A 22,755-nucleotide genomic window follows, 5' to 3' on the forward strand; every position below is an offset into this window, starting at 1 on the left:
ATGTGCTGAATGGCTGTCGTAGGCTGTTAGCAGGGAGCTGAGCTGGACCGCCACTAAAGGGTTGAGATGTATGTGTGTGTAGTTGCTCTTGTTTACAGGTTTGAGTCAGTAGAGTCCTCCCATACAGAAAATCCTCCCTACCCCCTACCTCTCCAGACTATTTTCTCTCTTTTCCTCTCTCTGCACACACACACACACACAAACACACACACAACATATCCTAATTTGATTCTTTCCAAAAGCCTGGTCTCAGTGGAGCATTGTGTGGGTTTTGTTTTCCACGGTGACTGGAGGGTGGGATAATGGGGCACAATTAAATTGCGCTCAGCTTATTTACTTTTATCTGAGAAAACAAATTGGCTGCACAGTCAGGGAGGGCGGTCGGAGGCTCAAAACCCCACAAAGAGGTCCACAGAGGAAGACAGCCATGGAAGAAACCTCATTTTACCAAACTTTGTCAATTACAACCGCAATTATTGGGATCCTTTCGTTTCACGCTGCACCATTTAGACAACACCATTTTCTACTTTAAGCGCTGCTGGTGCCTCTTAGGTTACATAAAGCTTACATAAGCAATGTAATCAGGGGTTAGACAAAGAGAAAATTAACAATGGGTGAAATCTATTTCCCTAACTATGTGCTCAAAAGGAATCCAATTTAGCCAATGTGCTGTATATATTCACACTAATTTACAGTACACTAAGAACTTCCTACTCGTGGCAGCTCTGTTTCCTTAATGATATCTGAGGGACAAAAAAGACTCCCATCACAGATTAAACATTAGAGAAGCTAAGTGCAAATAAATGCTAATTTTCTTTTTCTTTTACTCCATAAATAGTTTGACCTCATTATCAAGTGAACTACTGAATTATTGTCTTTTCCCTTCACAGCTAGAGCCAGCCATTCACACCACTAACACCAACCGCCGAAACCTCCCTGCTTGCGGTGAGAGGAAAGGAGGAGATAAAAGAAGAGAGGAAAGGAGGGGGGAGGAGAGTGGAAAAGAGAAGAAAAAGGAGGGGAGAGGAGAAAGGAGGGGAGAGGAGAGGGGAGAGGAGAGGAGAAAAGAGGGGAGAGAAGTTGGGAGAGGAGAGGAGAAAAGAGGAGAGAGGAGTTGGGAGAGGAGAGGAGAAAAGAGGAGAGAAGAGAGAGGAGGGGAGAGGAGTTGGGTTAGGAGAGGAGAAAAGAGGAGAGAGGTCAGAGGAGAGAGGAGAGAGGAGAGGGGGGAGATGAGGGGAGAGGAGAGAAGAAAGGAGCGGAGAGGAGAGGAGAAAGGAGGGGAGAGGAGAGGGGAGAGGGGAGAAGAAAGGAGGGGAGAGGAGTTGGGAGAGGAGAAAAGAGGAGAGAAGAGAGAGGAGAGGGGAGATGAGAGGAGAACGGAGGGGGTAAAGGAGAGGAGAAAAGAGAGGAGATGGGAGAGGAGAGGAGAAGGAGGAGAGAGGAGATGAGAAAAGAGGGGAGGAGAGGAGAGGAGAGGAAAAAGGAGAGGAGAGGAGAGGAGAGGAGAGGAGAGGAGAAGAGAAAGGAGGGGAGAGGAGAGGAGAAGAGAGGGGTGAGGTGGAGAGGAAAGGAGAGGAGAGGAGAGGAGAAAGGAGGGGAGAGGAGAGGAGAAGAGAGGGGTGAGGTGGAGAGGAGAGGAGAGGAGAGGAGAGGAGAGGAGAAAGGAGGGGAGAGGAGAGGAGAGGCGAAAGGAGGGGAGAGGAGAGGAGAAGAGAGGGGTGAGGTGGAGAGGAAAGGAGAGGAGAGGAGAGGAGAAAGGAGGGGAGAGGAGAGGAGAAAGGAGGAGAGGAGAGGAGGAAACAGAGATGAGATGTCTGTTGCCTGAAGGGACTCCTCGCTTTCATCTCTAAGCCCTCACAGTGTGTGAGAGTTTGAGAGAAAGCGAAAGCCAACGATGGGAGAAGGGAACTTATTTTGATCTCGTCTTGATATGCCTTTTGATAGCGAGCTAACCTGACGAGACCTCACAAACTGCTTAAAAACCCAAACACTTGCTTCCTGCAGTGCACTTGGTGTGCCTGTGTGTACATCTCAGCAGGTGTTTGTGTGCACATGCAAATCCACGCTGTGAAATAAGCCTCAGGACTGATGGGTTAGATAACCTGAATGCATCAAAGTGATCTTTGTGGGTTCATTTTGTGGGTCTTCTTCCTTTATCTGAAAACACAATCTTTCTCTTCTCAAACCCCCCTCCTTTCTGTATTCTTTTTCTTTTGCTCTCCATTTCTCTTGTGCTCCCCTTTCTCTCAGATTCCAATTACCACACTCCTACTTGTCTTCCCACTTGTTCTCCGCCGTGTCTTTAAACTAAACAGTCGCTTGTCTAAATGCCTTTAAGATTTGCAGCCCTGATAGCAGAGAAGTGAGACCTCCGCAGCCTCAGGTAAACACTCGACTCACTCTTTTACCCTGGAAATTGAATTTGATCCACTGGCGGGCCCACCAGCATAACTGACTTTTATTGCATCTGACTCTCATCTCTGCCTCTCACTCATGTCGTTACAGCTCAGATCAAAGCAGCTGCAACAAGGCCTCTGATGAGCATGTAAGCAAAAATAATAATGGCTTTTGGTTCAATTTCAAATGCTGGTGGCACGCTATAACAGAGTTGGTGTTTTAGCCTTTAATGCATAATGCAATAATTTGTGATCCAATTTCAAACTCGGTAATTAGCAAGTGTACATTTCAGCCCACGATAATTCAGTTTGAACGTTCAAAAGCAGCGAACATTTCAGCATGTAGGACAAGTTATGTAAATGCTGTTGATGGATGGCATTTTAAAGAACTTGCTGAATGGCTGGAATTTAATCTTATCGATTACATTATAGAACAGGTCTGGTGAACCGTGACTATTTAAACCTGCACTAAATATTTCATAGCCATTTGGAGGCAGCAGAAACAAGGAGTAAACACAACACTGACCTATTATCACCTTTAAAGTTGATACAGCCAACATGCTAGCAAACAGCTGCCTATTTACACATCTAAGGCCATGTTCAGACCTGGCATTAACATGCGACCTGGGCGATCCGATCACAAGTGGACAGCTCTAAAGCTGGGGACACACAACCTGACGTCAAAGAACTAGCGGCGACGAAGGCCACCAGTTGCGTCGCCTCACGTCACCTTTGTCTTGGCCAAAACGTTGCACTCAAACACACCGCAAAGACTACAGCCAACGGCCAACTGCCACACACGTTCTGCGCCTGCGTGAGATGGATTAGCGGAAATGGAATATAATATTCATAACTATGTTTTCATTAGGGCATAACCAACCGAAAGAATCGTTGTGTTTTCGTTAGCTTAGAATGAACCCTTCATATCTACATAGGGAGCGAGTCCTCTTCACGGAGTCCGCCATGTTACTCCACCATGGTTCTACAGTAGCCCAGAACAGACAAACCAAACACTGGCTCCAGAGAGAGCCTTTCACGTTTTTATGTTACCTGAAGGCCACCGTAGTTCTCTGACACGCTTGTGAAACTGCGGTAACCTGAGCCGCAGAGTGCAAAACCGTGGTACCGCCAGCCACCGTCTGCCTTCCATTGCTCCTAAAGTAGTGTTATTATGATAGGGATGGCCTCTGAACTAGGCGAATGGCGTTACTTTGCACTCGGCGACTCACGTTACCACAGTCTCGGAAAGGGAGGAGTGTGCGGAGGGATATTCAGGTGGTTGCAATCTGCAACCACACCACTAGATGCCAAATCCTACACACTGTCCCTTTAAGAATGAAATAAGCAGACTACTACCTACTTACTCCCTAATCTTGCTCAGTGTCTCTCTTGTCCTGTTCCTCGCAACTCATTAGTGTGGGTGTGAGCTGCAGTCATGGTTCCTGGCTATGAGTGCATTAACATTAACTAAAAGCCCCCCAGGATGGTGAGAAGGTAGAAGGTGGGAGGAACGGAGAGGCAGAAGGAGAGAAGTGGAGTGGACAGATGAATTAGGCTGAATAATGTTGATTTTGTGGCACAGCAGTGTGAAGCCTTTGTAGTGAGTTGACCTGACAAGATCTCACTTGCGTGTCTGTTGGTATGCATGTCCACATCTGTTTACCCGTGGATATTAAGTGCATGTTTGTACCTTGGAAAGAGCCCAGAGGCGGTAAGGCAACATGAAAAAGTTTTACTCATCAAAGTTATCTTCGTTAGCACACCTTCTGGCTCTACTTTTCATGCCCTATCTATAAACTTGATCTATTTTCCCTCCCCCACAGTTCCCTTGCTGATTCCCTCCCCCCTTAAATCCAAATTACCACATCGGGCCCACCAGTGTTGCGCTTACATTTCTTATCATTTCTTTAATGTTTAAGTGATGAACTCATCATTTAAGGACAAGAAGAGTCAGTGGATTGTTATTTAGAGTACAGCCTGGGCACATGGGGAGTGGTAAACTGGGGATATGCATTTGATAGTTAATATTTCAGTCACACACTCAACACTGGGCTGAACATCGATATCTAGACACAACCAGGCAACCGGTGGAAGACACTCTGTGTGCATGCATGTATGTGTGTGTGTGTGTGTGTGTGATGAGCAAATAAGCGTACAGTTGCTCCAATCACTCTCAGTCAAAAGGGGATGTGTTATGCTGAAGTGCTCCCGCTGGGGTGATCAGCAGCTGCTGGAGGTGATTTGCTCCGAAAATGAGGACGATTTCCATTGGATGGTTCAGTTTTCAATTTTCTCACTGTCACACTTTTTCACTCTAGTGTGTGAATGTAGGGGATTAGATTCCAGTATGGATGGGGTCTATGTACATATAATGAGAGACAGAAAGGCCTAAAGACTTATGTAGAAGAGGAGGTGTAATGATTATTGGTTTGCAAATGTACTGTGATTCATTCTGGCCAACATTGTATTTCACCTTAATGAGAGCAACAGTGAGGGACTTCATTTATCACAAGAGAGGGTGACAACTTGACACGGTAGCCAGGATTAGAAACAACACAACTAATTATATACTCACTGTCTACTGCCCATTATATAGACTCCACTATATTCTATCTTGTGTCCGAAGTCTAATGCAAGTGAAGAAACATGTCCTCTGAAATTAAAGACCCAACTAATAATCTCTTTATGAGGAAAAGATTAAAAGGGCACCAGTGCGCATAAAGCATGTATGTAGCATGTAGGGCAGCTGATATAGCACTGCATCACATCTTCTCAATTTTAAGGCCACACTAGAGGGCACTTCATCCCATTTTCTCCATTTAAGGGCTTCCTAGAGGGCACTTTATCATGTTTTCTCCACTAGAAGGGCATCCTAGAGGGCACTTTATCATGTTTTCTTTACTAGAAGGGCATCCTAGAGGACGCTTCATCACGTTTTCTCCACTAGAAGGGAACCCTAAAGGGCATTTCATCACATTTTTTCTACTAGAAGGGCTCCCTAGAGGGCATTTAATCATGTTTTCTCCACTAGAAGGGAACCCTAAAGGGCATTTCATCACATTTTTTCTACTAGAAGGGAACCCTAGAGGGCATTTAATCATGTTTTCTCCACTAGAAGGGCATCCTAGAGGACGCTTCATCATGTTTTCTCCACTAGAAGGGCATCCTAGAGGACGCTTCATCATGTTTTCTCCACTAGAAGAGCAATGGACACCCCCTGAGTCCAATATATTTCATTAATTTCCTTTGTGTCCATTTTGTTTTAAATGTATTAATTTAAACATCCTACAAACTAATGTAGTAATGTCATTCTTCCCATTAATACTTAATTTGTTCTAATGTGTTATTATGGTTGGTTGCATTATATACAACATTTGCATTAAACTTATGTTTTTTCATATATTTGTCTAATTATGTACTGCTAAAACTATAATTTTTTCCCAATTAAATCAAATCAAATTACATCTATGGCTTAGTTAATCAAATTTATTTTTATTTTCAAACTGAACATGGTGTTAGGGTATATCTTTTTCTCTACAATAATTCCTAAAATAGATATGATGCAGACCGAAGGTCAAGTGTCTCATGGATGGAAAGTAATCCATGAGGATACCATGGCATGAATAAGATGATACAGCAGATTCATTGACACTCGCAGGGAAATTTGATTCTGTCAGCATTAACATTAAATCCATAGAGGATAAACAGTGCAGAATGTGAGCAAATAGCTGGAATATCAGCGAGAGCAAGGTTATACAAAATGATTGACATGATGCTCTCCACATGGTTCAGCAACTTTGCAGAGAGGAGGTGAGTCAATGCCTCAGGTTAATGCAACGCCTCCCTCTGGCCAGTAGGGGGTAGGTGGGCTCTCCACAAGTGAGCATGTGAGCGAGTTACTCTCTGAAGGCAGCAAAAAATATATAAATATGCACACTGTACGGTATTAACCGTAAACTGCAATGCAATGGTGTGCAGCAATAATGCCACGATACATGATGTGCAAATATGGTATTCAAATTACACATTCTACAGGAGGTCATGCATACAGAAACGGTTATGTAGATGTTCAATTCAAGAACTCAAGTTTTTACAATTTTTCTCATTTTTACAAAAAAACAATCCTTTCCTCTCACAAACCATACACTGCCCATGCAACTACAAATTTATTCTGATCTGGATGCAACCAATAACTAGGCTTTACAGGCGGCTGCCATCCACTGAGTCCTCCTTAAACTGCAGCCTGCAGCCAAATTGGAGCATTTTAGCCCAGAACAAAGTCTGTAATAGTTTAGCTGAATTCTCACTCCATCCTTGACAGCTACTGACTCAGGCTTGGCTGTATTGATCTGCACTAAGCTGTTTAGCTGCACACCAACAAAGGAGCACACCAACAAAAACCCATGCACACAAACGCACATACACATGAACAGATTGTCATGCACAAGCACAAACTCGCTCAGTCTCTCTTGCTCAGTCTCAGACGCACGCGGCGACCGCGCACGGCAAACACACAAAGACATGCAGCCACAATCACACAACAGCGTGCAGTCATACAAACACACACAGATCGATGCATTCTCTCTGTTGCTATGCTTAGGCTGTCTACTGGAAGTGGATTAACAGTGGCAGAGGACAAGCACTTTCATCACAGCACAAGAAAGAACAGGACACTGCTCTCCCATTTGACTTAATGCTAACACTGGCTGGGCGCAGTGTATGTGTGTGCTGGATGGCAATCCCATGCACTCCTTGGTTGCTTGTAAGTAAGATCTTGAAATTGAAACGCAAGTCTTTTGATTTGTGAGCATCAACTAGAAGCTTAAAATAATGTGTTTGAGAGTGATCAGATATGTGTGTGTGTGTGTGTGTGGGCTGTACCTGGATGGTGATGCTTCTGTCGACCCGGGACATGTTGATGCTATGTGGTTGTCCGTTGGCCAGGTTACGCTGGTCCACATCTATAGAAAACGGCTCCCTCAGACCTCCCAGGTTGTACCGGACCTGTAGTGAACCTGAAGACATACATACAGGCCAGTGGTTTGAAACCTGCTCTTGTTTTATGGAACCCGTCACATCTCTGCTTTTCCACTTCTCCAAGATGATTTAAGCATGAGCTCTCATCAATTAATACCTGAATTTCAAGTTCTGGTTTATTGTCATATGCATTAAAAAGTACAATTGTACATGCAAATGCAATGAAATGCATCTGCCCTTAAAACCATATACTGTACAATAGGGCTGCAACTAATGATTATTTTCATTGTCAATTAATCTGTAGATTATTTTCTCGATTAATGGATTAGTTGTTTGGTCTATAAAATGTCAGAAAATGGGGAAAAATGTTGATCAGTGTTTCCCAAAGCCCAAGATGACGTCCTCAAATGTCTTGTTTTGTCCACAACTCAAAGATATTGAGTTTACTGTCATAGAGGAGTAAAGGAACCAGAAAATATTCACATTCAAGAAGCTGGAATCAGAGAGATTTAGATTTTGTTTTCATTAAAAATTACTCAAACTGATTAATCAATTATCAAAATAGTTGGCGATTAATTTAATAGTTGACAACTAAACGATTGCGGCTCTACTGTACAATAAGAATAAATAAAAGACAACAACACTAATAAGAAATCCTATAATAATAAATCACTGAATTATTTAAAGTGCTTGCTGTTCAGTTATCTAACTGCCTGAGGGTAAAAACTGTCTTTGAGGTGGCTGGTCGGAGCTCTTTGAATAAATATAATGAATTTTCTAGATATATCTTAAGCACCGGCTCCAAAAACATGAATGCTGATGAGTCGTAAGTAGTTAGTGTATTGCTACTTGATGACACCTCAGACTGCCATTTTTAAATTCATTTTGTTCACTATAGACTATTTTTTTCTTACAGAAGTACTCTGAGTGAACTGAACTCTTCAGGCCAAAATGTAGTTTTCTTATTGAAGTGATGGGGCAAGCAGGGGTGAGGAACAGAAGGTGAAACCCTGAATGATTCATAGGGCCCACAGCTTGACAGGGGATTATAGATATTTACTGTCTCAGGGCCCTGGGTGTGCAGGGGGCCCAAGAATTTCTAGCAGCACCCCTAGGCAGCGTGAGTATTTTGAAAGTTTATTTCGGTGCTTGTGCACATTGATTGCTGAAACGCTAGATGGCACTGTCAAATTTTTATGACTTCTATTTCATCAAAGCACTGCGCTGCCTGTCAGCTGCTCAGTGGGAGGCCGCTGACAGGATGGATTTCTGGAGATTATAGAACTTTCTAAACTGTGCTGCAAGGACAGCCTTTAAAAATGTACTTTGCAGCACTAACAAGCATCACTTCTCAGTGGTGAGCGACCACATATTGCATGCGTGTGTGTGTGGCGCTTACCATTCTGCCTTAAAACCACAGCCAGATAATCCTGCGTCTTGGAGCTGACGTACATCAGAATAGCTGGAGCGTTGGATGTGCTGAAACTGAAGGCCACTTCCTCCTTTGTTAGATTCACTTCGTGGGGTGTCAGCTGGTGCGCCACAATCTTTGTGTCCCTGCTGGCTCCTGCAACCGCTTCAGGCAAGAAGTTGTACTTGACCAGTGTTCCTGCCTCAAAGAAACCCCCAATATCTGGGTGAGATGAAAAAAATGTATGAACACACACAAATACAATAAACTGGTTGTCAATGTATTTACGACACAAACAGTAGAACTATCATATTTGACAAATCACAGCAGATGCTAAGAATGAAAAGAAAGAGAGAAAGAAAGAAAAGAACTAGAAATAGAGCCTTTTATCATATTAGACATTTGAGTAAAATTTTCATAATTACCTAATTAATTCTTTGTGTGGCCAAGAACGTGTTGTCTGAGGTCATAGTGACCTTTAACCACCGAATTCTAATCAGTTCATTCTTGAGTCTAAGTGGACGTTTGTGCCAGATGCAATGAGATTCCCTCCAGGTGTTACGGATGGTGCCTTCAAATGGGGTTGTGTTTACCATGTTCACGATAAGAGTCTATATAAACGCCCCCCTCTTGTCGTATTCTTGTGTAGACTTGTGACGTGTTTGTTGATGTTGTCAGAAATGGCGGAAGCCATTGAAGTTCCTTTTTTGGTGCATAATAAGTTAATATATTGTAATTTTAGTCTAATGTTGTTTTTTCTTCGTAAGGTCTGAGGAAAATGTTGATATTCCCAATGGCCTCATCTTCTTCCTTTGTCATTATGCCTTTGCATTTACTGCATTATGTTACCTACTTGCTAGCCTCTGTGGCTTCTAGACGCCGACAGTAACGTTAATATTGCCATTGCTTAGCAGCGGTGTTCTCACGACTTAACCACTTGAACGCTAAGCATATCGTGTACATGACTTCCCATGTTGTAAACACAAGCTCACGAGTTTCATTTGAAGGCACCGGGAGATATTGCATTCACGAGAATGGGACCCACGTGAAGTCACATTGACTTTTGGCCACCAAAATCTAATCAATTCATCCTTGATTCCATGTAGACGTTTGCACCAAATTTGAAGAAATTCCTTCCAGGCGTTCCTGAGATATCACGTTCTCAAGAATGGGACGGACGGATGGACGGACAACTGGAAAACAACACCTCCGGCGCGGAGGCATAAAAACACCTTCCATCAAAGAGAAGCCACAGGGAAGCGCTCATAAACTCACACATGCCAAGACACAACAGGGTAAACATATTAAATAGCCAGAGAGAAATAAGCACACACATAAATATGGCTGTGTTCAGGAGGTGTAGTAAAGTGGGTGTTAAATTGCTCTGCTCCAGCATCTGAAACCAAACAATACATTGTTTGCCAGTACATTAACAGACCTAATGGCATATTCCAGCCATTCCAGGAGGCATATTGATTCTTATAATCAAGTGTTGAGAAGAAGGGACCTTATTTTTCAATACTCCTGTTATGCTCCTTGTTTGTGTGTGTATGTGCATGCATGCACAATGTCCTAGTGTCTGTTACAATGGAGAAAAAAGGCGTGAAATTAAAGAGAATGGTCTCAGGGAAAGCAGTAGGGTTGTGTTTGTAAATGCCATGGAATATTTCTTGACATGTTGGCCTTCCCTCCGTGGCAGCAGTGAAAATGTATAACTATACCCCTTATGAGTGAAGAATACCAAGTGAACACATTTATGCATCTGATTTTAAAGCTTCACTTCAGCCATCGTCTCCCACCGGACACAGTACAATAAATACTTCAAGCTACATTACTTAAATTTAATAGAAGGCTTATTACTAGAAAATGGACAAGTTCTCTGACTGGTATCGGCGTACAGGCAAAACCTCACTTCCATTCAGCCACACCACAATTTTATCCTCTATTCTGCTGTGCACTGATATCGTTTCAAGCTTTGGAAGTCTGGAGAGACCCATTTTAGCAATTGTTCTGCGTTAACCAGGCGGAGAGCTTGTGAAGTTTTCAAATGGCCTGCTTCTCACTTCGTTTTCTGATGCGGCTGGATTGTTCACTGTCTGCCAAGATCCATGCTGCTGGGTATTACTTAAATCAGACAAAATGCAGTATTTCTGTCAGAGCAGCATGCGTGATTGAAATCCTTAAATCCTTACCTTACAAAATAATATATGGAAAAACAAGTCAATATAACAAGCCTCAATATCTAAAGACAGAAAAAAAGTTTGCTTCTTCCCTCACAGCTTTTTATCACGTGTTATCACATATTAGCCCCCTCTTTTACTCTTCACTCTCATATATGCAAGCTAACGTTAGCATTGTCAGTTAGGGATGTCACAATACCAGAAATGTAGTTGTCGATACCAATACCAGAGAAATTCCACGATCCTCGATACCAATTTGATACCACGGTAAAAAACAAAAGCAAAACAATAAATATATTTCAAAATAAACTTCTTTATTACCGTTTGCATACTGATTTTTGTTATGAAGTTAAACAGGTCATAAATCCCTTTCTATTATCTATTTTATATTGCTGTGAACACAACTCCAACAAACAACTGCATTTAGTTTCTCGCCAAAATTACATTGAACTCATCATGACAATGTTAGAAGTTACCTTCGCCCAATACTAGTTTTACTGAACAGAGCTTGAACGCATCATAATGTAAATCAATTGCACCTCCCGTGTTGAAATACGCATAATACGTCTTTTAACAAAATATTTCACAAAACTGCTTTATATGCCATCGCACTTTTCACTTCGAAAAAAAAAATTATAAATAGAGCTGTATTACATTCATCAATCATTTATTAATTAGCTAATTCCAAGGAGAATGTTAGTATGACATGCTAACTTGCGTATTTTTACGGAAAATACATATACAGAGCTATGTCTAAACGAGGCGCATGGAACAGGTTTGATTTTCTGCATTTTTCGCATCCGGCAGTTTTGTCTTGTACTGCGAATTTTCGCAACAAATAGATTAATGAAACGCATCGGACTCAGTGTGCATGGTTTCTGTGCTTAACGTTTTTTATTGGATGACGGATTAATATGAAAAACATGGAACATTACTGAGCTAATGTTAGCTTTGTCTGTTCATCAACATCTGCACCTGGGAGTTTGTGGGTGAACTGAATTTGTGACAACTAATTTCTATGTAACTAAGTTTATGTGGTGCAACCCTGTTTTCATTTAGTTGTGTGTTAATCTCTCAGCAAACACATTATAACTAGTCTTAACTGTATGAAGATCTTGTGCAACCAGCCCCAATCTTACCATCCTCTTAACTTTAAAAGCTACTCTTACATTTTATCTTTATTCATACAAACTGTAGATTATGTGGGGCCTTTGTGTAACCTGTCTCAGCCTTCTCTGCCCTGCTGAGAAAAACAGCAGAGAGACTCTGACTTGCTGCCCAGAGCCTCAGCGGCAACACACACAGCTGTCTGGAAGCATAAGAGGGAATGAGAAAACTCCGCTCCAGGGCAGGGACTCTTTATGTGTGTGTGTGTTTTATGTCAGTGCGTGAAGAAGTTTTGGAGAGGGAATTTGTGCAAGCATGCAAACCTCTACAGGTATTTGCGAGTTTATGTGTGCGTGTCCATGTATATGTATGTACATGTGCACATCGGCTCCATGTGACCCTCAAGGGCAGAAAAGCAGAAGAATGAGAGTGTATAATAATAATACTGCGGGGTCCCCTGAGCAGTGTGTAAATATGGATACAATGGAAATGCACTATGCAATTATGGCTGGCTTCATGCATTTTTCACTCGCTGGGAGAATGGGGAGAGAGGGGAAAGAAATTCGGAAAAAGGACATAGAAAACAGAAACAGGGCAACTGGGAGAGTAGAAAAAAGGGGAGAAGGGCCGGAGAAGAAACGAGGAGGGGGAAGAGGTGAGGAAGAAGAATTTAGAGGGTAAAAAAGGAGGAAGGAGTGGAAGAGGAGGAGGAGGGGGTGTAAATGGGAGAGAGGGAGGAGAGGAGGGGGAGAACAAGAGGAAGGAGAAACCAAAAGAAATGAAAGAAATGAGAAAAGAGGAAGAGGAGGATAGAGAGTAACAAGAGTAAAAGGAGATAGGAAATATTTAGGAGGGGGGAAGGGTAGATTCAGAGATGATGGAGGGGAAATGAAGGGAAGGAATAGGTAAAGGAGATGGAGAAGACAGAAAAGATTTTAGATAGGGAGGAGAGTAGCACAAAGCGAAGCAAGAAGAGGAAGCAGTGAATCGTAGATAAAAGGCACCGGGGATAGAAAGGAGATGAGAGAGGAAAAGAAAAAAGAAGGCACTAAAAAGGGGGAACACGAGGAGGAAGAAAAAAAAGAGGAAAACAAAGAACTTGATGACTGGAAGCAGAGGGAAGAAAAGGAGGAGACAGAAGAGGAAAGAGGAGAGTCACATGTCATGCACAGGAACAAACAGACACAAGGGTGTGCTCTCTCCCTTTCTTTGCCTCTCTCTTTTTCTGACACACGCACAGACAGGCTAATACTTAAACACAAACACAAACACACACCCTCGCACACACAGACAGTAATCTCTGTTCTCTAAATCCTGAAATGCCTGATTGGTTATGACAGGATTCAGAGGAGGCCTTCTCATGTTTTACACTAGCATATCACCGCACACTGTCACCTTCTTCCCTGGCACACACACACACACACACACAAACACACACACACACCAACACACACTTTGCTTTTCTGTCATCTTGTCGCCCCCCTGCCAAGAGCACAGGGGAAAAACACTATTAGGCTTTAGGAAACAAATTAATTCACGTGTCGGGGATCAACTCTCTGACTGGGAGCTAGCAGAAAGCCTCTGACAGCGCTGCTGCTCTTCTCCCCAGAGCATTTTATGGATACTTGTTTTGGGAAGTCGAACTTTAATGCTGTATCTAATGAATCCCTGTGAAACAGACATGATGTTGTAGCAATATGCAACAGTGCAGGAGAGCAGAGTTACAGTGTGACATTTCTCATCTCTGCTGAACTTCAAAAAACCCAGAGCTACCCACGGCTTAGCGAAGTGACTTGCATTTTTCTTTTGTTTGATCTCTCAGCTCTGCATTTGCACAATTTTAGCATTCATTGAGTGCACTCTAAAGTCAGGGAGAATTGGTGGGTAAGCACAATATCACTCTGAAATCGATGCCTTTTATCATAAGCCCAAACACTTTCAACTCCGACAGCTCCAAACTGAATAGGAAGCGAGGACAATCACAGAGCGCAGCAAAAATCACAGTGGGTTGTCAGGCAATGAAAGCTCATTGAAACACGACTACTCCAGCAGTAATCATGGCGCTATTTGCCTCTGGCTTTGTGATCTAAGGAGGGACTATGCCAATGATAACGTGGCTTCACAAAGATGCCTGTAAAACTTGTTGGAAAAGTGTTAGCCGAGAGATTATGACTCCGTGTGTCACCCTAGAAAGGTAGTTTGTTAGGTTTGATAGATGGCATTACAATTGCACGAGCTGCTGCAACAGGCTGCCACTCGAGCGGCGCAATCTTCAACATCTTGAGGAAATAAAAAAAATCATTTAGATACCTTAGGGAATTGCAAAAAAAAACTGCAGTGTCGGCAAAGGGGAAATAAAACCTGATGTAAAATAGTACCTGAAAGCCCACACAAAGAGAGATTGATTTGTCTTGCAATCGAAGATTTGAAGATGAAGAGCATGCGTGGTGCATTTGTGGCATTTATAGTCCCATGATCTACGTCAATTACTGAAATTGTACTTCCCTAAAATGCCTCTCACCTCTGGTGCAGAACGTGCCGTCATAAGCGGTGTCGGTGCAGTCGCACAAGTAGCCGTTGTACTTCTCCACGCACTTCCCTCCGTTCCGGCAGTGCATCCCAAAACTGGTACAGTGGCCTTGGCAACCGGGCTTGACCCCAGGCGTGACCTTAGCCCTCTCCTCCAGGTCGAGGGTGATGCCGTTCATCCGTAGGGCTCGGATGCAGCCCAGGAAGCCCCTCTGTCCCCCTGCAGCACCTGAGCAGCGAGGAAGGGAGGGGAGGTGGTATCAGTGTAGCGAGGATACGTAGCATTGGGAGAAAACAAATAAAAAGAAGGACAAACGGAAGTCAGGGTCACAGAAGTAATTTTGAATGTGTAAGAGGCTGTTTTAATCTCTGGTAGAAACGTTAATATCCCAACGCCTGGAGGAAACCACTGATGTCACGTTAATCGCTCCGACTGTGACGCCGCTCTTGAAACAACCTTCAGCGGCTTTGATTTTTTCGCTAATTAAAACGACCTAATGAACACTGTGTCTCAATGAGCATCCCACACGCAAACGGATGCACGAATGCACGTAAACTACATACTAAAGACAAACACACACACATTTAAAAAAACACACCACACACAGCTCACCTGATCTGAACGAGTCAATATAAGCATTAATGCTTAGCCTTGGGGTGTCGATAGCCATTCCTCTAAAGTGCCTCCATCGTCATTCTGGCCGTGCACCATTACAGTCTAACTACCCATTAACTTGGACAGAGTAGGGGCGTTAAATAGATTAATGTGCACCTAAATGACTATAGCAATAAACACACTCATAAACATGCACCCACAGGTATAGATTCAAACGTACACAAGCACACCCACAGAGGATGGTTACACTGTATGGATAAACACACGAGTATGGGCGCACGCTCATGCACGCTATCATTAACAAGAGCCGAGGGGCATTTAAGTTATTAAAACCTCTCAATTGCATCCTTTGGATTACAGAGAAGTGTCCATTCAAGAAGACATGTTAAGGAGACTTGAACACGCACAGTTTTCCTCCCTCAGCAGCTGCATTCTCACACACACACACATCTGCTAGCGTAGCCACGCAGGTACCACACAGATCTAACAATATTACTAATACATGTGCTTTGATTTTCTCCAGCCGATACATTATTCACATATCAAGATGCAGCTGGGCTTTCGCACGCTTTCTCCGCTTTCCGATCCCACAAAGGGTTTGACTTTTAGTAGACCTACTAATTAATCCATTTTGTACCACTGATTGGCTGGAGGTTTCTGCCACCTGTTTACCCAGGTCTAAATCAGTCTCTGATTAAGCGGACAGCAGGCTCTGAGGCCTGCGGAGACCGGGGCGGACACGTACGCAGGTACGCACACACACATACAGTACTCACACACACACAGGTGCTTACAGTTTCTGTACAACTCACAAATGGTGTGTAATAGAGCTTGACTGATACTGAGTGAAGTCAACGTTGGCTTATCACAGATATAAACGGTTTGGTAAATATGGTGACAGAAAAAAGTAGTGCTGTGCAGTAAATTGCAGCAATATTTGATACGCTGCATTGTTTTTATGCATAAGTACCTTTGTTTTTCTTAATTCAGGTAAATATATTTAGTTCTATGTGTTTATAAATTTGTACTGTAATTGCTTAAACCGCTTTATGTGTTCTGCGATCTAGCGGCCCATTACTGCGGTGGCAAGTCGTAGTGACTCTACTGTCTGCTAACCGTGTTAACTGGTGATTTTCATCTGAAAGCATCTGTGGTTGCTCGTAGTAACTTCCGTAAATGCTCGGCGTAGATAATAAACAAAGATGAGTATGTATTTAAAATGGATTAAAGTCAAATTGAAGGCTTTTACATTCGGCCGAGAGTCACCAGTTAACACAGTTAGCAGACACTTTGTACGTGTTCTGTTTGTGATGCCAACCAATTGATGTTTATTTTGTGGTCATTAGGTTGCCCGAGTTAAAGCAACTAATGTTATATTTCACAATAATGCCACAGTAGGTTGTAGATTAAGTTATTCTGTGGGACCACTACAGCTCCTAGACAGTTTTTAGCCCACTAAAGTTAGATACGTGGGTATTGTAGGGAGATGCCACCGCAGTAATGGCGTTACTTCCAATATTTCACCATATTCTTGTATTGGTCAGGCTTTAGAGTACACACACACACATACATACACACATACACACATCAGTACAAGACTACACAGAAACACTGACATGGATACAGAAATTCAGACACATTATCAGTAATGAAAGTCAAACACAACATGTAGCATATGTTAGAACTTATTTATTTATGGGGGTGATATGTATGGCTCAAGGGTATGTTACTCTGTAATGATGTGCTAATGAGGAAACATTTTATATTCACTAGGCTATACACAGTACGCACACGCATACTGTATACACGCAACAGCCAAATTACCAATTATAAGAGGAGCCATGAATGTGACCTTTCGACCTTCACTCTGTGTGTTTATGTTGGTGTGAGCCGAGTAGCGATGAACTAATGAATAAACATGCAGTATGAACTTAAATACTGTATAGAGTTATAGGGTTGTAACTTCGCTATTTTTCAACCTGGACCATATTTTCTCATGTTTTTGTGTTGAAGTGACTGACAACGATATTTTAAATTGGTCCAGTATTGAGCGAGAGCGCGGCAATGTAATCGCTCGGGGCAATTCTTCACCATCAAGTCCACTAAAAGTGCTTGTTTTTGCCACTGACAGGCCACACACACACATAACAAACAGACCGGATCAAGGGAATGGTAAGAAAAACGTATATCTCTGTAGGGTGCTTTCCATAATGTTGTCAGACACTTATAATAACAACTCAGTGGAAAAACAAGCACTTTTAGTGGACGTACACTAACGGTGCAGAATTTCACAGAGCGATTACATTGCAGGCTGTTTAGCGGCTGCCATCTGCACAGTTCTCGCTCAATACTGGACCAGTGTCAAAAGTTGTTGTCCCCATTAGTCACTTAGACACGAAACATGGGAATATAGGGTCTATGATGAAAAATACCAAAGTTACCCATTAACAGGGAGTGGATATACAGTATGCATATATGTATATGTGTGTGGATGGTTCTTTTAAAGGTGCAGTGTGTAGGATTTAGCGGCATCTAGCAGTGAGGTTGCAGATTGCAACCAACTGAAACTTCTCCCGTGTGCCAAGCATGTAGGAGAACTACAGAAAGTGAATGGCCCTATCTAGAGCCAGTGTTTGGTATGTCGGTTCTGGGCTACTGTAGAAACATGGCGGACTTTGTGAAGAGGACACACTCCATATGTAGATAAGAAGGGCTCATTCTAAGGTAACAAAAACACAACGGTTCTTATTTTCAGGTTAATCTTATATTCCATTTCTGCCAATAGATACCCCCTAAATGTTGCACACTCTTCCTTTAAGCCTGATCCAACCACATAGATGAATTCCCCATTTACACCAACAGGCTGCACATCTGCTGCACTGCTGTTCTTCCATTATCATTGTATAAGTGGGTTAATAGAATGGTAGCGGGTCCTATTTCTTTCTATTAGTCTGTTTGCTGTTTAACACTGAAGAGATCCCCAAAACAGTGTGTATCCACTTCATGTTTATTGGGGATTGCACTTTAGAATACAATTTGTATAGGTTTTAGATGAGTATTTTTGATTTATATGGTCTAAATACCATTTCAAAAGCCTTCCTAACCCACCGGCATTTCCAGGGGGGACATATTATCATAAAAATACCATTTTACCAGCCCAGTACTTTATATCTGTTAGTTCACAGCAATGTTTTTTTTCCCAACTATCTCTCTTTAAGGTCCATAATGGGCTTGCTTCTGATGGATCACTGCATGGAAACTTGTGTATTGCAATAACCCTGAGTCTAGAGGCGTTCCCTCACACCTTTGTGTTTATGTATAGCATGAATCAAAAATAGTAGCAGCACGAGAGCAGTTGCATTTCAGAAGATTAATCCTGGCTAAACTTTAATCACCACTCGTGTGGAGCTGCGACAAAATCTGATGCAACAAAACACACTAGTTGAACTGCAGGTGAGGTCCGTGAACATGCGTGTTTGTGTGTACCGTGAAAACTGAACCCGTTATGTCTGCATCGATGTCACAGTGACATTTCATTATACTCATTAAATGTTACCTACTGTCTTGGCAGGTGAGCGAGGCTGGCTTCCCTGTGACAGGTGTCGCACACATGCAGCGAGTAGAAACAAGCAAGACGTCGATCCATGAAGACAGAAAAACCAAAGCAGAAAAGAAAGACACAACAATCCAACCATGAGAGCAAAAAAACATGCAAAAACATAAAAAAAAAAGTGCGATAGTGAGCATTAATCAGGATGGGAATCAAAAGAACAGATGGTGGCGTTAAATTAATAAAATGTGGCAAGATTGATAGTTATGTGCATGTATGAAGTGAATTGGAGAGCTAAAAGTTAACAGTGTGAAGTAAATGACAGCAGGCTGATGGTATAACATTTACTCTCAGGGCCATTAGAGCAAATGAGCCACTGTGCAGTAAACACTAAAGCAATCAAATGCTTGATGAGGAGCATATTGATTGAGAAAGAGAGAAGGAGCTGATACAGCGACAGATATGAGAGCAAGATGAGACATTTAAAGCTCTGAGTTGTACTTCCCCCCACTGTGTGATTATGCAAAATCATACAAACAGATCATTTTGATCATGTTTTAAATCCTTTTTTTAGGTTTCTGGATTTTCTTCTACTGCACTACCTTCAAACAGCCACATCAATATCAATCGGAGATGTGTGAAGTGGCAGTGGATGTTACAAGAGAGACTCAGACAAAATCCTGATGCCTGTGGGGCTCTCCCCACTCTTTCCAAATCAAACACAAAAAGATCTCTATCTTTTCTTGATGTCAAAGGCCAGATCTAAACAACTTCCCTTTTAGTGGCTGAGTCACTTCCTGTGTGTCACACTGTAACTTCTCAAAGCAATCCTCAAATGAGGATTAAGCAGGGATTAGAGATCAGATATGGGAAGGTGCCGACACCTCTGTGGCTGTTGTCACATACAAGTCTACTTTCTCTCTATCTCTTGTGTTGTTAGATGTGTGCCAAACAGAGCAGGCCTGAGCCTTTTTCCTGTCTTCTTTCGACAGAATGCACACATGCAAATGAGGCCGAGGCGCTATCTGGAAGCCATTACGGTCCCGGTTTCATAGCCATGAGTCACGCGGTGACGACACCTTTCCTGCACCTTTACCATTTCACTAAATGAAAGTACAAACACACCGAGAGCCAAATTGGGACATGATAAGGTGAGGATGCTTCAGCGGCGTTCGAATCAGCAAAAGTGATGAGACGGGGAAATTATATTATAAACGGGGATCAGGGGAGGTTAAGGCTATCACATCGGGATGCCTGATTGGAATTTGGAACAATCTCCTTTGGGCAGAACTTTTCTTCCATGAGATAGTAGGAACTCTGTGATCCGCCTCAGCACTTTTTCTGTTCCATCCGCAAATCCCTGAAACTATTTTAGCCCCCGAGTTTGGTTTACAGCGTATTGACGGCTCAGCACAAAAGGTAGAATGAGATGGAAAAGTGAAAGCATAGGAGGAAAAAATGGACGGATCTTCTGCCATTTGAACTGCGGATGAGCGTGAGAGACATTGTGTGGAGAGGAGGATGAAGCCATAAGGAACTCACCAGACCTTTTTAACAGACTGCAGGCATAATTGGTGTGATAATAAGGGCTTGAGCTGCCTGATACAGAGTGTGTGTGGGATAGGGAAAGTCAGAGGGTTGATATCGTCCTTGTGCAATAATAGTTTCTTAATCCATAGGAATATAAATGCTGAGTCAAAGTATTAAAGTATGAAAGAAATGACCTCCATGAGTGATTTAAGTTAGTTTTAGTCACACGCCCTCACAGCCAGCACGGAGGCTCGCTTTTAACTTTATTAAAACTCTGATCACTTACACGGATTAATTTCCGAGGACGCGCGTGTGTCCTCATGTGTGCATGTCATAAAACGTGTGTGTGTGTGTGTGTGTGTGCTGGATTAACTTAATTAGCAGTGGCTGTGGCTAAAATGGACTGAAGCCTCTTTAGAGAGAACCCAGTAATTTCCAGTAACTTCTGAAACAATCAGACGTCCTCTCAGTGGATGTCTGCATGTGAGGGTAACATGACTGGAAATAAAGACCGCACAGAACTTAATTAATTCAATCCAATAATGATTACAAGGATGACGTGTACTTAGGCGTTTGAATTCCACACGTAAGAGCTTTTAATCATGGTGTGTTTGTCTCTGCGAGTGTCCCTCCCACACAAAGCGGATATTAAATGTTCAAATTTGCAATCAAATGCGTGTACCTGAGTCAATCTTACGCATACGGGGTTGTTAATTGTTTGGATTGCGAGGGAGTGTGTGTGTCTTACCTACGTAGAGCTGGCTGAACAGCTCTAGCCGTGTGTGCCCCTGTGCAGGAGCAAGCTGAGACGCCCGATACGTCTGATCCAACTGAAGGACCGACTCTTTGACGTTTCGCTCGGCCATCACGCGATGCCACTGGTCGTCATTGAGGGGCGTGTCCGAATGCACCGTCAACTCCACGGGTCCGTTTCCGACGTCAAAGGAGAAGGAGATGACTTTAACAGCTGCGCAGAGAAAGAAAAAGAAAGAATCTTAGTTACAGAAGTCATTTATTAAACCAAACATCCCAACTTTCTAAAAGCCATAACTCCCTGTTCTGTCATAGTCCAGTCCGCAGGTAAATATGCGTTCAATTTCTAATCTAAAGGCTCATTTGTTTCAAGGCCATTCATTTGGCTCGTATAGATTTCAGCTTTGCAATACACGACTGCTCACAGCTTTGGACAGGACTAATCTCACAGACAGTCGATAGATGCCAGGAACTGTTGTTGGTTTTGCATGACATAAAGTTGTACCTCAGCAGTTTCCATGTGTGTTTTTTTTTTTTTTTTTTGCTGTTCTTGAGCTCTTGGAGGTTTGTTTAGTTGGAGAGATGAAAACCAAAGAGTGAGAGAAGAAACAGAGCGAAGAGGGAGAGTAGAAGATAAATGACAGAGAGAGTTTGTGTTAATGAACACACAGAAGGAAAGAGAAGGAAAATGAATGAAAAATGAGGGCAGGATGGCCTTGATTTTCTGCATGATTAATTTTCATCATTTTAAAGGAAGTGGATTTGTGGGTGTGGGTGTGTGCACATGTGTGTGTGTTTGGGATGAAGTTGAAATGCCATAAAGTGTATTGCTTCTCTGCAGTTCAGTAGCCTAATATATCAACAGACCAACAGGGGGCACTGTTATACCTTTTTATGACCATGACAGGTCAAACGTTCATCGATATTTCTGAATTAAAGTGTGTGTGTGTGTGCGTGTATATAGGGGTGTGTGTGTTTCAGCCTACCACCTGTCCAGACCAGATGTTTTTGCTACTGGATTGGTGAGGTCACTGTCTGATGGCTTTTAACCTCTCTGTAGGGAACAGTGATCAATCTGTACACTGTCTGTGTGTGTGTTATCACAGAAAAGGAGATGAAAAAAGAGGCAGAGTATGTGTGTGAGTGTGTTTTTATTTCCACCTCCATGTCGACTTGACACAGTCAGGTATATAATCTCCACAAGACAACACTACTAGCCAGACATACTAGATAATATACAGCTTTATATGAATACTAGGGCTGTCAATCAATTAAAATATTTAATTGCGATTAATTGCATGATTGTCCATGATAAATTGCAAATTAATCACACATTTTTTTATCTATTCAAAATGTACCTTAAAGGGAGATTTATCAAGTATTTAATATTATGATATTATAAATATTATAATTGAATATGATAATACTCTTATCAACATGGGAGTGGGCAAATATGCTCAATTTATGTAAATGTGTGTATATATTTATTATTGGAAATCAATTAACAACACAAAACAATGACACATATTGTCCAGAAACCCTCACAGGTACTGCATTTAGCATGAAAAATATGCTCAAATCATAACATGGCAAACTGCAGCCCAGCAGGCAACAACAGCTGTCAGTGTGTCAGTGTGCTGACTTGACTATGACTTGCCACCAAACAGCATGTGATTATCATAAAGTGGGCATGTCTGTAAAGGAGA

General features: G+C 42.4%; 1 protein-coding gene across 1 annotated transcript in view; it reads right to left on the reverse strand.

The window, feature by feature from the left end:
- cntnap2a (contactin associated protein 2a) overlaps positions 1 to 22,755 on the reverse strand; it is a 396,601-nt gene that overhangs the window by 20,334 nt on the left and 353,512 nt on the right. The window contains exons 22-25 of the mRNA XM_037756451.1: positions 21,045 to 21,263; positions 14,593 to 14,829; positions 8,773 to 9,006; positions 7,278 to 7,411 (exon numbers count right to left, since the gene is read on the reverse strand). Of these exons, the coding sequence (XP_037612379.1) occupies positions 7,278 to 7,411; positions 8,773 to 9,006; positions 14,593 to 14,829; positions 21,045 to 21,263 (824 nt within the window). The remainder of the gene's footprint in view (positions 1 to 7,277; positions 7,412 to 8,772; positions 9,007 to 14,592; positions 14,830 to 21,044; positions 21,264 to 22,755) is intronic.

This window comes from Sebastes umbrosus, chromosome 21 (assembly GCF_015220745.1).
Source record: "Sebastes umbrosus isolate fSebUmb1 chromosome 21, fSebUmb1.pri, whole genome shotgun sequence".
In the NCBI taxonomy this organism is placed as follows: Eukaryota; Metazoa; Chordata; class Actinopteri; order Perciformes; family Sebastidae; genus Sebastes; species Sebastes umbrosus.